We start from the raw sequence: 16,102 nt of genomic DNA on the forward strand, positions 1-16,102 counted from the left end.
CCCTGCATTGGAAGGCTGATTCTTAACCACTGGACCACCAGGGAAGTCCCCCAACACCATTTGTTGAAGAGGCTGTCTTTTCCCCATTGTGTATTCTTGCCTCTTTTGTCATAGATTAACTGGCTGTATAAGTATGGGTTTATTTCTGGGCTGTCTATTCTCCACTGATCTATGTGTCTGTTTTTGTGCCATTACCATACTGTTTTTATTGCTGTAGGTTTATAGCATAGTTTGAAATCAGGAAACATGATACCTCCAGCTTTGTTCTTTTTTCTCAAGATTGCTTTGGCTACTCAGGGTCCTTTGTGTTTTCATAAAATTTTTAGAATTATTTGTTCTAGTTCTGTGAAAAATACTATTGGTATTTTGAGAGGGATTGCATTGGATCTGCAGATTGCCTTGTGTAGTATGGTCATTTTAACAATACTAATTCTCCCAATCCATGAGCACAGTATAGTTTCCATTCGTTTCTGTAGTCTTCATTTTCTTTCATTGATGTCTTAGAGTTTTCAGAGTATGAGACTTTTACTTCCTTGGTTAGATTTATTCTTAGCTACTTTATTCTTTTTGATACAATTGTAAATGGGATTGTTTTCTTAATTTCTTTTTCTGATAGTTCATTATTAGTGTATGGAAACACAACAGATTTCTGTATATTAATTTTATATCCTGCAACTTTACTGAATTCATTTATAAATTATATTTTTTGGTGACATGTCTAGGATTTTCTGTATATGGTATCATGTCATGTGCAAACAGTGACAGTTTTACTTTTTCCTTTCCATTCAGTCTGTTTCTAGCAGTGGTTCATAGTCACTATATATATATATATATATATATTTTTTTTATAAACTTATTTAATTATCTTTGGCTGCATTGGGTCTTCATTGCTGTATGCAGGCTTCCTCTAGTTGTGGTGAGCGGAGGCTCCTCTTCGTTGCAGTGCACGGGCTTCTCATTACAGTGGCTTCTCTTGTTGCGGAGCACGGGCTTTCAGTACACGGGCTTCAATAGTTGTGGCTCATGGGCTCAGTAGTTGTGGCCCACGGGCTTAGTTGCTCTGTGGCATGTGGGATCTTCCTGGACCAGGGCTTGAACCTGTGTCCCCTGCATTGGCAGGTGGATTCTTAACCACTGCGCCACCAGGGAAGTCCAGTCACTGTGTATATTGTCCTTATTTTGCCCACTCAGTGCTGTCAAGGAGAAGCAGCCATGCCTCAGATTGCTTCCTTGTAGCTGCTTGGCTTTTGGACCCATAATTTAAATCCTTATCATCGTGGAGAGTTTTCCCTCCATTTTACAGAATCCTAAATCTTGTGGGGTCTTCCATAGAGCCACAGGGTACCCTCCATAGGTCGCACTGTCGTTACACCTGGAAATACCTTTCTTTCTGTCAGGTGCATCCCCACATGAAAGTTTGTCCAGATTTCAGTTAAAGTGCCATTCTTTGTAATGTTTTCCTTCTTTGGTTGTTTCTCTTTTTTTTGCAGTACACGGGCCTCTCACTGTTGTGGCCTCTCCCGTTGTGGAGCACAGGCTCCGGACGCGCAGGCCCAGTATCCATGGCTCACGGGCCCAGCCGCTTCGCGGCATGTGGGATCTTCCCAGACCGGGGCACGAACCCGTGTCCCCTGCATCGGCAGGCAGACTCTCAACCACTGCGCCACCAGGGAAGCCCCTTTGGTTGTTTCTGATCTCCTTTTGTGTTGCAATGCAAGCATGCTTTTTTTAAACTTCATTCTTTATTAGTTGTACATTTTTTCCAAATCACGGAGCTGTCAACTTTTATTCTTTCCTTTCCTTTCCTTTCATTCTTTACTAGGTAAAGAATCATATAAGTGCTATAGGTAAAACTTTTAATTGATTTCTGAACTTAGTATTACATTCATCTTCCTTAACTATTATTTTCATCATCTTTTGCTTTCCCTATGAGAGACCCTAACCTCGTTTGTAATCACTTTTTTATATATATAAGGGTAGATTATTATTTCTGTTTCCTCAACTGTATTTGTAAGCTTTCCAGAAGGAATGTGTAATATACTCACCCATCTGCTTCATCAGTTCATTTGTTAAGGGTTCCCATCAGAGGGATGGAGGGTATTTCTCCCTTTCCTCAGCAGCTTTATCCAAGTTGCAGCCTTTGGTCTCTCAGTTGTACCTGCCTCTGCAGGCCTTCGGAGTACCTGCTGGCTGCCTCATTCCCTGAATCTGTTCAGCAGGTCCTGTAACTATTACAGTGCATGACAAGACACTTCACCAGAGAGCCTTCTCTTTTTTTTTTTGCGGTATGCGGGCCTCTCACTGTTGTGGCCGCTCCCGTTGTGGAGCACAGGCTCCTGACGCACAGGCCCAGCAGCCATGGCCCACAGGCCCAGCCGCTCTGCGGCATGTGGGATCTTCCCAGACCGGGGCACGAACCCGCATCCCCTGCATCGGCAGGCGGACCCTCAACCACTGTGCCACCAGGGAAGCCCCCTTCTCTTTTTGCTTATGGTTTTGTCAGGGATGTGGATGTATCTACAGAATTCTTTTTTTTTTTTTTTTTTTGATTGTGTCAGGTCTTCATTGCTACACACGGGCTTTCTCTAGTTGCAGCAAGCCGGGGCTACTCTTTGTTGCGGTGTGAGGGCTTCTCACTGCAGTGGCTTGTCTTATGGAGCACAGGCTCTAGGCACGTGGGCTCAGTAGTTGTGGCGCACGGGCTTAGTTGCTCCGTGGCATGTGGGATCTTCCCGGACCAGGACTCAAACCCGTGTCCCCTGCATTGGTAGGCAGATTCTTAATCACTGCACCACCAGGGAAGTCCCCTCAACAGAATTCTTGACTCCTTTGGGACTCTGACTAAATCATTCATGATCATAAGGAATGTCGCTTTACATCAAAATCTCTTGGCTAGATACTTTGTGAAGCTATTTCTACAGATTTTGTCAGATTGTGTTCTTTTTCATTTCATTTTTGCCTCGTTGTCGTTCCTCTTGCTACATACTATTCCTATGTAAATTTTCAGTCTTCTCTTATATTTTACTGTTTTTCAAACAGTTCCATTTCAGTCATTTGTGCTTCCACTGTGGAACTGAGAATCTTTATATCTGTACTTAGATGTGTATTTATTTCCCCCTTAACTTTCTTAATTTATCTGGAAAGTGCATCATCATCCTTAGATTTTGCTGATTTGAAAGCCACAGAGGAATAAATGCTACTTCTCTGGAATGGATTGTTCGTTATTTGCTATAATCCAGGCAGTCATTCTTTGGACAGTGGTCTTTAGTGACTGCAGCATCTGTGTAGATGCCATGTTTGCTTTCTCTGTGTGTTTGCAGTGGGGCTACTTTTTAGTGGTTGTTCATCTGACTTAGAAAGCAGCTCCAAACTGCCAGTCAGATACTCCTTAATAGTGCTTCCAGGTTTAGCCCGAGAGTCTATGGCTACCTTCCCAGCAAGTGATTAAAAGCTTCCCTTTCTTATTTTAAGGCCTAAAAGGGCTCAATTCTGGGCCTTTCATCATCAGGCACAGATGGAGCATATCTTTCATCCTTTAGGATCACGGCTGTGTCCTAGTAAATTCTATGCCACATCAGCTGGGAGCAGAACCTGGTACAGAAGCTGCATTTGCAGGACTTGCTGTTAAGCATTTTCATGGAGGAGTATCTGTGCTTCCTCCTGTTTGCATTTCCATTTTCTTCACTCATTCTCTGAGTTCAGGAAGTGAAATGTGTTTAGGAACCTTTACTTCATGATTCTACCAACTTGCCCCCTGTCTCCCCTGCAACCCCTACTTCTTCCGGTTCCTGCCTGGGAATTATTATAGTATTCTTGGTGCCTTCCACATGCCAGGCCCTGCGTTCATGGTTCTTGGAGCACTGTCTCTTTGGATCCTCACCAAACCCACAAGGTAGAGACCACTCCGACTTGCCGATGACAGTACTGACCGGGCTGCCTGTAGCCGTGGTCACGTGGCAGAGAGGCAAGGCTGGCTCCTAAATGTTGTGCTGCCATCCCAGAGGAGTTGCAGTTGATAACTATTTTTACGCATTTTGGTGACTTAAAAAAACCCTGATTTTTAAGAAAAACTTACATTGGTTATGAGGTACAAGAAGTCTTGGAACACTCAGCCCTGAACTGAATGCCCTAGGAATGAGAAGTGTGCTGATCCCAGCCCTTCCACCCCTCAGGGTGTGTGCTAGCCCTGTGGTGACCCTTGCTTTTCCTGAGAACCCCAAGGTGACCCCAGAGGCTTCTGGTAGGGTCATTCACATCTCTGCCTCACACCTGCAGGCTTCCTGGCAGTGACGGGACTCTCACTTTGGCTGCTTTCGCATGACAGGAAGAAGACATAAAAGCTGTATTTTAACGTTACAAAGTAAAACATAGGTTGAGGTAGCAACCTTGGGTAATTTGTGAGATGGACCTATTTTCTAATATGTAGATTTCTGATTATGAATTTATGTTGCAAGTGTTAAAAAAGGTACAAAAGCAAAGTGATTTGATTGGCTTCTGACTGACAATCCTGGGGAAGTGACTGGCTCACCTTGACATGGAGTCCTACAGCTTCAGAAATGGGTCATCTCGGGGACGGCTCAGGTGTCACTGACACTGATGCCTGAGCAAGAAACAGTGACGTTTAAAGACAAGGAGATGTCTGATGCCACTTAGGAATTAGAATTTTGTGTTTAAAAGGCATAAGCCTGGGCTTCCCTGGTGGCGCAGTGGTTGAGAATCGGCCTGCCAATACAGGGGACATGGGTTCTATCCCTGGTCTGGGAAGATCGCACATGCCACAGAGCAACTAAGCCCGTGCACCACAACTACTGAGCCTGCGCTGTAGAGCCCGTGAGCCACAACTACTGAGCCCACATGCTGCAACTGCTGAAGCCGGAGCACCTAGAGTCCGTGCTCTGCAACAAGAGAAACCACCACAGTGAGAAGCCCACACACCACAACGAAGAGTAGCCCCGACTTGCTGCAACTAGGGAAAGCCCTCACGCAGCAACGAAGACCCAATGCAGCCAAAAAAAAAGGCATAAGCCTCAGTTCTGTGGCCATTTGTGCATGAGGAAGCCCTCATTTCCTTGTGATGATAGATAAAGTCATGATTCGTGCAACAAATGTTTCCTGAGAGCCTCCCGTGTGTCAGCCCATTCTAGGCACTGGGGACTTGCTGCAACTAGGGAAAGCCCTCAAGCAGCAACGAAGACCCAATGCAGCCAAAAAAAAAGGCATAAGCCTCAGTTCTGTGGCCATTTGTGCATGAGGAAGCCCTCATTTCCTTGTGATGATAGATAAAGTCATGATTCGTGCAACAAATGTTTCCTGAGAGCCTCCCGTGTGTCAGCCCATTCTAGGCACTGGGGACACAGAATCATGATGAGGCACGTTATGGGGCTTTATCCAACATCCCCAATTTGTGTGTGTGTTGGGGCGGTGGTGGCCCACAGTGCATGCATGAGAGAATGGTGGCAGATCATGGCTCTGGGAAATGGATGCTAAGGACCACTAGGATCCAGCTCCTCCAGGAGTTGGAGTGTTGCTAACTCTTATGTGGATCCACGCCTCAACTTTGTCCTCTGGCCCCTAGAGCAGCGCTCCTGACAGCCTCTCACACTGACAGACAAGGCCTCCCAGAAGGTTTGAGTCTTCAAACTTTGGACATGTTACCTTCCAGCTCTCCCCGTGGTCACTAAAGGCCCCAGGGGGGTGTGATACTCTTTCTCCAGACCTCAGGTCAGAAAACAGAGAACTGTCAGAGACAGAAACTGATCATTAACAGACACATCTGACTTATAGAAAAGAGATGTCAGTGGGGTGCAGCCCAAATGTCTACTGAATAGATGTTAACCACATAAAAGCCCCAAATGAAGAGACATTTGATGGGCCCATGTGGGCCTGGGCCCAGCAGCACAGGCCAAGGCGCTGGAGAAGTCGGCATAGTGGGGCCCTCCCCAGGCAGTAGGCAACTGGCTGTGTCCTCTCACAGTCTGCCCACCATGGACATACTTCTGTGGACTGTCCTCACGTGAATTTGGAGTATGCCTTGTGCAGTGGGGAGAGCATCCCTGGGCCACAGACTCAAGGAAGGCTTCTTCGCCCCACTGGAGGAGTTTCACCTCTTGTTGCCCTCTTCACCTCTGTTGGGGGGCAGTGACACACAGATGTAGTCAGCTTTACGCCAGGTCCTGAGGCATGGCCAAGCTTGACTTGGAAACTCAGCTGTAGGTGGTGGGTTTACTGAGCCCACTCCGCCTTGGCTACCAGGCTGGGTTGTTGAGAGCAAGCCACACGGCGCTCCGAGTGGAAGGCAAATGCTTCTCATGTGTGTCTTTATCCACCCTGTACTCTCTCTAAAGGGCTCCCCTTGAGTATGGAGGCCTTGCCTGAGATATGTTTTGCACGTGGAGATTAAGTCATGGAACTACAGAATCTCGAGGTTGGACCAGGTCTTAGCATGTCCCTAACCCAGCTTTTTAGTCACAGAGTTTCCTACACGGTGTCTTGTCCCTCCTCCCAGTTGGTGGCCTTCAGGAGTGTCTCTTGCTCGACTGCCCTTCCCAGTGAGGAGGAGTGGCTTCTGTAGAAAGCAAGCCCCTACTTCTGTGTTTACCAGCTTCGTGACATCACACGAGGCTGGAGCTAGGCCTGTCCCTACTGTCCATGTAGGTGGTCTTCAGCCAAGGAGCCTCACTTGGGGCCACACTCCTGGCACTGGCCGTGTCCCTCTTGGGACCCTGAGCTCCTCCTGACCCTGTTGCAGGGGGACCTTGGGAGGGGACACCCGGGCTGGCTGCGGAGTGCCTTTTGCCTGGGCTCTATGTGCACGTGCACTTGTATGTGTGTGTGACAGACACAGGAGCCTGGTGGCTCTCCATGTTCCCTCTTGCTCTCTGTTCTGTCCCTCTCCTCTACTCCCATAGCTCCCCCTCCTGGCCCACCTGTGTCGCTCAGGCAGCTGGTCTCCAGACCAGCTCCAAGTCTTCCCCAGCCTCTTTGGTGACTTCCCTGGCCACCACTCAGCCCCAGAGACATCTTGAGCTCCAAGGCTGTCCCGCTGGCGTCACTGGCCTTTCTCCCTGGCGGCCAGCAGACCCATGGGCCTTCAGCCTCTTTCCTCTTTCTCCTCCTTCCTCTTCATCCTTTGCTGCATCTAAGATGCTCTTAAAACTTGGATCTGATTGGGTGCTTTTGTTTTATGCCTCTGACTGGGTCAGGAGGCTCCAGGGGTGACATCAGGGCATTCTTACCCACAGTCACATGAGTGGCACAGACACCAAATGGGCCTTCCAGCCTCACCTCCCTGGGCCTCTGCTCTTCTTTGCCTGGAGCACCTCCTCTTCCTTCTTGGCCTGGTAACACCCATACTTACATCCTCATCCTTCAAGGCCCAGCCCCAGACACCCCAACCCCCACCACCTCCCTCCACATGCGTGCGCGTGCACGTGCACACACACACACCACACACACACACACACACACACACACACACTGTTCTCCCACAGAGCATGGCAAGTAAGAGTCTCCTGTTGGGCTCTGGATCTGCCTTCCAGCAACTGCTGAGGCTCTGAGAATGTTTGCAGGACGAGTGGGTCAGCAGGAACAGCGTCAGGTATATGTTTGAGTCCTTGATGGTCTGACAGACTGTGGTCAGTGTGGTGGTGTGGTGGACTGTCCTGGGACCTCAGCGCCTCCTGTTGGAATGTGAAACTCCAGGGCACAGTTATAGCCAAGTGGTAGCATGTCGTTATCTGAACCACGTCCCAGCCCGTGAACTAGCAGAGAGGGGTGGTGAGCTCAGAACTCAGAATCATCCCTGCTACCCCTGGCCAGGTGCTGCCCACACCAGTCCTTCCTGGAATACTCTTCCCTCCCCTCTGAGGCTAACTTTGCTCATTTCCAAACATCTTTTAAATGTCAGTTCTCCAGGAAGGACTGATACCCACAGACCTACTCTCTAATTGTAATTAATTCCTCATGTCATGATTTGCTATTGGCGTACTACAGTGAGTGTCATGTGGTGGCCCCTCTGTGCTCCTTCCCCTTGTGAAGCATTGCTGCTGTAGTGGGAGAGGGCTCCAGTTTTGACTCCGGAGCCTGGCAGGACGGGAAGCCCGTGAGTGGGGGAGCAAGTTCATGTTCCCTTTCCCCCAGACACACCCTGGTTGCTGGATTAGAGGAAAAGCAAGCCCACCCTCTTAGGCTGAGCAGGCCATCTTCCCACTTAACTCAACACCTGCAGCCTTTGGTGACAAGACAACCTGTGTAAACCCCAAAGTGGAGCCGGTTAAGCAGGTGCAAAGCATATGGTTGAGAATTAATGCTTTTTTCTTTCTCTTTCAGTGGTTGATATCACAGCAAGTATCCTTTTCTTGGTACTGTTCCCTTTAAAGAAAACTCTTTCTAAATTAAAAAAAAATACGTTATAAACTTGAATCCTACCTATAATGCACACCTTGGGTTTGGGCTTTGCCCCACAGATTACCTGGAGCATCCCTTCAGACCAGTAGCTTCTCCCTGGGTGCTGTGCTTCTCTTCATGCCCCAGCCTCTAGCTCCACACCCAGCCAGCAGCAAGCTCAGGGATTACTGGGGGAATATGTGAACTAGGGGTTTTAGAGCGGGTGGGGATACGCCCGTCCGGCCAGCCTCTGCTGTGTAAGAACGCTGAGCTGTGGCCCTTTTAAACTGACCATTTTGCAGTGTCTCTACTTCCTTAACTGTACGTCATTAGATCCCGCAGTTTGAAGATGTTAAATTTGAAGCAGCAAGTCTTTTGTCTGAATTGTACTGTCAAGAGGTAAGAACATATGAAGGTTTCTGAAAGCAAACTCCCTCTCCCTGTAGCAAAGCACAGTGGCAAACTAGGACTCTCAGGAGTGGATTCCCTTCCAGCTTCTAAGACTTCTCAGAATTTTCTTATCTCCCACGCCTGGCATGGGGCAGCCATGGGTGATCACTTGCTAACAAAGGCTAGCAGAATCTTTTTCTACCAAGGACTGTTGGAAAACAGCCTTGTTCGTAGGCTAAAGATGACTAGTTCCTGAACAAGTTTATATAGTTTACCTTAAGCTGATTCCTGATGTCAGGTGTAGCTGAAAATTGCCTTTCCCAGCTTTGAGCAGTGACCCCTTTTCACGCCCCTGGCCCCTCTCTCTGGTTGCAGAACAGGAAAGACAGCAATTGTTATCAATTTGACTGTTCAGGATTTTGAACTAAAGCTAGTTTCCGTTTAGTTGAGTGGGGAGTTATTTTAAGGTCAATACAAAAACTTACCAGCCAGTGAGTCTAATAAGATATCTTTTCTTCTTTAATCAAGCACATTGGCAACCCACATATCCTTTGGTAAGTGTGAACAGGAATGGCCTTCTGGCTCCGCAGCTGCTGCATAAGGAATCCAGCTTGTTTTTTCCTCCCCAAACTTCACCGTTTCCTTTCAGAATTCCGTTGATGCAGCAAAGCCACTGCTGCGGAAAGCAATCCAGATCTCACAGCAGACCCCATACTGGCACTGCCGCCTGCTCTTCCAGCTTGCTGTGAGTACTGCGGGCCTGGCCGAGATGCGTGGGTACCTGTTGGGGGCCATGACCTTGGGGCACAGCTGCCGCAAGTACAAATAAGCAGACTGGGACACACGGGTCTTCCTCAGGCTGCCGTACTGAGCGGATGGGGACACAGGAACGTTTCTTTGACCTGCTCACAAGTCCCCTCCAGACTGTCGCCAGGAGGTGGTACTCCCAGGGTGGGCCTCTCACTCAGCAGCACCTGGGATGGCTGGTGGGCGTGTCCTTCCCCTGGAGCTGACTTGGGGCCTAGTCTTCATGTTCTCCTCCCTCCTGTTGCTCCCTTTGGCCTGCATTCATCAAAATTTAGAGAGCATTTCTTGCCAGAGGTCCACTCTGTTTTCTGAGAGCTGTGCAGAGATTCCAAGGGACTGCCTATTGGGCAACAAATGCTGGAGTCAAGCCTTTTCTCCTAGAGCCCACTTTTGGGGCCTGCTGGGATATAGCCTCACCCTGGGCTCCACACAGCCCCTCTGCCCTCAGCCTCCCTTAAGCTCCTCAGATGTAGGTGGTGCCTGGTCCCTGCACTCTGAGATGCTCAGGTGGTGAGGGGCTCTCTAGGCTGGGATTTCCTGGCTACAGTGGAGGAGTCTGCAGGCCGGGGCCTGGGTAGACTCCTTCCTGAGGAGTGCCTCTTCATCCTGGGCTCTGCCCACACCTCCCCAGCACTGGCCATCCTCTATCCTCTCCTGACCGTGACACAGCCTACCCACCAGGCCACCTCTCGCCCACCCTCCATGATAAAGCCCCATCATCTGCCTGAACACACAGTGGGTGCTGGGCTGCAAGTGTCCCCTGCTCCCTGGGGAAACCTTAATGCCAGGAGGATTTGGCTCAGAGGGTCCCCTTCTCTGCTGAGAAGAGCTCACCTAGCCTGGGCCCCTGCCTTCCCTCCAAGCTTTTTCCTGCCCTACACATGCACTGTCCTCCTTTTATCCTCCATGTGCTTTTGTGCCTGCTGGCAGAGGAGGAAGCAGGCCAGGCGGTGAGTCACCTGCCTCAGGTCACAGTATTGGTTTGTGCTGTGAGCATGGATCCCAAGATCTCAACCAAGGCCCCACAGGTGTCCCTGCCTTTCAGCCTGTCAAGGCTTCTGGGTTTGAAACTCCCATAGGTACTTACCCCTGAAAGAGTCCCTCCTTGTTTGAGGCTCCTCTGGCTGCTCCCCTAGTGACCACCCCCTGAAGGTGACCTGGGAAGCATTCAGACATACTCGCACAGCCCTGGAGGGGTCTGCACCTGTGAGTGTTAACTGCTGGCTGTATGCACCATTCAGCTTAGATGATGTACACTATAAATGAAGTGGAGTTCTGTACCCAAACACTGTTGATGAGATAATCTGCTTAATTTAGCTGAAAACTGACACTGAGGCAATTTTGTTGATATAGGGAGGTTCAGTTTAACTCGCCAGCAATAAGGTCAGGTACTGTAAAGCAAGTGGTTTGGAAATGAGGGTCATTGTTCTTTCTTCTTTTCAGCAACTGCACACACTTGAGAAGGACCTGGTGTCAGCCTGTGACCTCCTGGGTGTGGGGGCCGAGTATGCCCGGGTCGTGGGATCTGAGTACACACGGTAGGCACTCTCTCCCTGGGCCCCTCCTCCTCTTATTGGAAAGAGTTTGGCCATCTTGATCCTGGACAACAAATAGAAATGGCATTGCAGCATGAAGCGATGGCCACCCTTATACATAGTAAGAGACATGCAAACTAAGGCAGCACCGAGATGCTTTTGCCCCATTGATTCATGAAGTAAGAAGTTGTTGAGTTGACTGTGAGGGTGAGGGGCAGCTGGCATTCTCAGCACCATCAGCACTTGCACGTTTCTAGTATCTCTTGAAATAAAAAGGGCTCGTATGATTTTCTGGGTTGATCCTCTTCCTGGTGCAGTGCGAGAGTGGTGCTTGTAGAGGGTGTGGGCAGCGTGCTTGGCAACCAGTGTCCCCACTCGGGACACCCAGGAGTTTTTAGATACATAACAGGAGACAGAGTAAGTGGACATTTGTGTAAAGGAAGGGATATAGGTTCATGTTATGCGTGAAACTGCTTAGACTACCTGGAGGCTAATGCCCTGGGATTGGGGTCAGGGGTCAGAGGCCACCAGTGCTTCACTGTGTGCCCTCTAAGAGAGCCTCCAGTCTGTCTCTTTTTCCCCTAAAGAGAAGAATCCTCTGTAGTAGGATTCCAGACTCCAGGTAGCAGTGCTCTTATTCTGTTGTGTGCATTGGGATTCTGGAAACACAAAATCTAAGCTTGTCCCATGGGGTTATTGGGACAGAACAGTCCCTAACTCCATTCTCTAAGCTCTGGACTTGCAAGTGTTCACAGGGGTCCACACAGTTCCCCACAGGCTGTCATCCCTCGACCAACCTGCCCTGGGATGGACACTGTCACACAGTCTGGTCTGTGTTCCTGGCCCGTCTTATCCTCCTCGTGCTGTGGCCGTCACTGGATTCAGGGTGACACTCATGCCTTGCAGGGCATGGGGATGGCCACACACTGCACATGTTCAGTCACAAGTGTCCTCAAACAGGCCTCTGTACCACTGTGGGCGGGGGACCTGGGTGGGCCTCACTAGGGCATGGCGCCTACAGGTCGCCTGACACAGAACTTCTGATCTCGGGCATACGGCCTAGTGATGTGACAATATGGGAACCTTGACATGAAGTTCGAGGCCTTAGATTTCAACAGTCAGACAGTAGACCCTAGAGTGTCCACGCTGTGAGGTAACAACAAGGAATAACGAGGTGGCTGGGAGTATAGACATCTCTCACTGTGTGACTGGGACCCCCCTCCACCTCAGTCTACTCACCTGGAACGATGCCCATTTGACGGGGTGTCAGCTGCAGCACATGGGGACTCTGCACAGACTGGCGGGACAAAGACTTAGATGTTGAACAAACTGTGACAACAGCCCAACAGCCGATTGTAAAAGCCTGTCCCAACGCCAGTGCCGTGAGCAGCCCCTAGGCACTCGGGTGAGGCTGGGCTGCCCTCCTCTGTCTTTTGGCAGTCTCGTAAACCTTTTAATGTGTTCATTTTATTATTTTTCTTGCTGATGACAGCGGTACGTGCTTGTTTAGAAAGTGCAGAAAGATTTAAGAGAGACAGTAATATCTCCTGGCCACGCCACCCTTGAGGGTGGGGACAGCGGGCAGCGAGGCTGCTGACATGCCTAGGCTTCCTGAGTTTCATCCCCTTAACCCTCAGGAGAGCCCAAGGGCGCTTGGCTGGTTATAGGCAAGGAAGTGGGGGCACAGAGGGGCCACGGTGAGGTGCAGATTTCGGTTCGGACACCTGAGCCTGATTACTTACCCCCCCTTCTCTCCTTGCCCCACCCTGTGCTGTCCACAGACGTGGAACCTGTGATCTGCTGTGTCAGCGAGAGTAAGGTTATGGTGGAGGTGCTGCCCTGTACCCTGCCCCTCTGTGCTTTCTGAGCACGTGTTGCTGCTTTCTGAGCTTTTGAACCACATGGGTGTCTAAACAGGAAAAAGCTAAAGACAAATAGAATAGAACAAAATAGAGCTCTCTTATAAATAAAACAGACCTAATTGGCCAGGGTCCATTGTCATCCATTTAACTGTCCCAGAGGTGGCTCGTTAGGTTCCTGTGAATGTTGAGATGGCACAGTCATCCCAGCGGGTACCTGAGTCTCCCAGACCTGACTATCCCTCTCTTTTCCAGGGCACTGTTCCTGCTCAGCAAAGGGATGGTAAGTGGAGGCCAGATGGGTTGGGGCTGGTATGGTGGACGTGAGGCTGGGTCCCCACGAGGTCTGCCAAAGCCTCGCCTGCTTGCCATGTTGTGGCCCCTCAGGCGCCCAGACCCTCACGCATGGCAGGCAGCCACGAGGGGCAGGCCTGTGTCCCCCAGCTGGATTCAGAGGTAAAACTCAGGTTCCAGGTTGTGGGATTTGTGCTGATGGAAGAGCAGCCTGGGTTGGCGCTGCCTAGACCTGGGTTCCAGCCCGGTACGCACCCTCCCTTCGTGGGGCCAGCAGTCCCACGGCTCCTGGGCAGGTGGGCGGCAGTCCTTTGTACCAGGGGAGTCTCCCAGCATGTGCACCTCTCCCTCCCCAGCTATTGCTGATGGAGCGCAAGTTGCAGGAAGTCCACCCACTACTGACCCTCTGTGGACAGATAGTTGAGAACTGGCAAGGGAACCCCATCCAGAAAGAGTCTCTGCGTGTCTTCTTCTTGGTGCTCCAGGTGACCCACTACTTGGATGCTGGACAGGTATGTAGTGCCTCTCACCTGAGGGCTGCTGGGGAGCAGGCAGGTGGTGGGTGGGCCTGTAAGCTAAGACATCAGCTCTGCGATTTCCTCCTTTCCCTCACCACTGGGCACGTCTGTCATTCGGGGCTCAATTCCCCCACAGCCCTGTCGTGCTCTGGCATGAGTACTGTGCCTCTGTGGACAGAGGGCGCTCCAGGAATGGGTCTGTCCCATTTCTGCCCTTATAGCGGGAATAGCTGTGGCCTCACACACATCTACTCAGTTTGTGAATGGTGAAATGACCTTGAGGGCAGTTTAGGGAATCCAAGAAAATACACTGGGGATTCTGGCATGGTGCCTGGCATACAGCAGGTGCTCAAGCAATGTCTGTCCACCACCCCCCAGTTAATGATAGCTTTGTGGGAGTTTAGTAGGGACTAACAAAATCAGCTGTGTTTGAGGCACACACACAGAAAAAGCCCACATCCCTCATATGGTTGAGGAGCAGCTGTACCTGTACGTGGGGGAACGTCTCAGCCTTTTGGACGGGTACTGCCCCACGCACCCTCCCCACCCTGTCACGCTTCCTCGGTTCCCCCACGCACACCCACCTTTGCTTGTTGGGCCGAGCACTTCAGTCAACACATAGGAGCACAATGCAAACTCTCACAGGGTGCTGACGGCTGTGGAGATGGCCTGTAGGGCCTCGGAATGGGGCTTCCTGGTGCAGAAAGGCCAGTCTGTATAAACCACGGCACCTGCAGGACTCCGAGTGGCCACTTCACACCCCCCAGGATAACCAGCCGTGTCCTCCTCTCTTGGGGTCACTGCAGGAAGGAGAAAATGTGGTTGGAGCAGGGTCTTTGAGCAGGGCTTTCCTGGGCCTTGGTGTTGGGCCCAGCGCTGGGTGGTTGTGGAGCCTCAATCTCACAGATGACCCTCCTGGCCCTGCCCTGTGCCTTGAAAGCTGGCTGACCCATCTGGGGGATTGGGCTTCCTGCAAGTGGTAGGTGTGGTAGGAGTTCCTGGGAAGGAAGTGCTGAGGAGCCGATGGGCAGGCAGGACCTGGCTAGCTGCCACTGTGGGGACCTGCCTCCTAAGGGTGGTTGGCACCTGATAGGAGCAGACAGGTGCTCAGGTGTGCATTGCTGTCTGCCTGCTGCAGGTAAAGAGCGTGAAGCCATGCCTGAAGCAGCTGCAGCAGTGCATCCAGACCATCTCCACACTGCACGATGATGAGATCCTGCCCAGCAACCCCGCTGACCTCTTCCACTGGCTGCCCAAGGAGCACATGTGCGTGCTTGTCTACCTGGTGAGTCCCTGGAGGGGCCGGGGCCTGGTGGCCCAGGTGAGAGAGGAGAGGGCCCCAGTGACCACCACCATCTGATCTTGTCACCAGGTGACTGTGATGCACTCCATGCAAGCCGGCTACCTAGAGAAGGCACAGAAGTACACAGACAAGGCTCTCATGCAGCTGGAGAAGCTCAAGAGTATGTCAGGCTCTGTGGGGCTCAGTGGGTCAAGTAGCCCCCTGGTGGGCGGCCCGATCACCACCTCCTATGCTGGGCCTGAAGGACCTTTAAAGACTGCAGCACGGGTCCCTGCCCCATGGGTCTTGTTGCCCCATGGGTCTTGTTACCCCAGTTGGAAGATAGGGACGATCCAGGTTCGGGCAGAGCAGGCCAGGCCTGGACTGGATCCTTGACTCCCAGGGGGTTGTGTTGTGGGGTGGTTGTGCCGTCTCTGTCCTGTCCCCCTCACTGTGCAGGATAGCCATGAGGGTTAGTGGGACTCCTCTGGGGGCTGCTGGGGCGGCAGTGCTCAGTTGAAACAGGCGGTAGCTGCTTTTGCTGTCTGTTATCAGTATCGTGATGTGGATTGTGTTCGGGGTGAGGTTGGGATTGGAACTGACTGACAGCAGGTCCTCTGGAGGCCCTGGGTTCTTCCTGGATGCTTGACTAATCCATCCTGTGCGATCAAGGACCTTTGACTAGTAGGAACCCAGAGTCCCACATATCCCTGGCTGGTTTGTGCGCCTGTTAACCTCATTCACTCCCTGTGCCCTTGTCAGTGCTGCTGGGGAAGAGCCTTAGAGCCAGAGAACCAACGCCCACGGGGGCTGCGGTTCTCTCCCTTCAGATGAGTTGGGAAAGTGCTGTCTGGTTCCAATGTGAGGACAACCGCTTGGGGCAGCCAGAAGCTAGGGTCCCCCCGCTGTTGCCTGAGGCCTATCGCCATGGTCTCAGTCTCCCAGGCAACTTCACCATTTCTAGAATGTGTTGTGTCTAGAGTGCCCTCGAGCACTCAGGTGGGTCGGGGTGTGGTGAGGATGGAAGACAGA

The 16,102-nt window shown here is 51.1% G+C and overlaps 1 protein-coding gene across 2 annotated transcripts in view; it reads left to right on the forward strand.

Annotated features, from left to right (window-relative positions):
* Positions 1-16,102, forward strand: part of MAU2 (MAU2 sister chromatid cohesion factor) — a 34,416-nt gene that overhangs the window by 6,103 nt on the left and 12,211 nt on the right. For both annotated transcript variants that reach the window (XM_060093950.1, XM_060093951.1), the window contains exons 2-9: positions 8,329-8,346; positions 8,719-8,784; positions 9,425-9,520; positions 11,026-11,120; positions 13,232-13,259; positions 13,627-13,782; positions 14,927-15,073; positions 15,161-15,251. In XM_060093950.1, coding sequence (XP_059949933.1) covers positions 8,329-8,346; positions 8,719-8,784; positions 9,425-9,520; positions 11,026-11,120; positions 13,232-13,259; positions 13,627-13,782; positions 14,927-15,073; positions 15,161-15,251 — 697 coding nt within the window. The remainder of the gene's footprint in view (positions 1-8,328; positions 8,347-8,718; positions 8,785-9,424; positions 9,521-11,025; positions 11,121-13,231; positions 13,260-13,626; positions 13,783-14,926; positions 15,074-15,160; positions 15,252-16,102) is intronic.

The sequence above is a fragment of the Mesoplodon densirostris genome, chromosome 3 (genome assembly GCF_025265405.1).
Source record: "Mesoplodon densirostris isolate mMesDen1 chromosome 3, mMesDen1 primary haplotype, whole genome shotgun sequence".
NCBI lineage: Eukaryota > Metazoa > Chordata > Mammalia > Artiodactyla > Ziphiidae > Mesoplodon > Mesoplodon densirostris.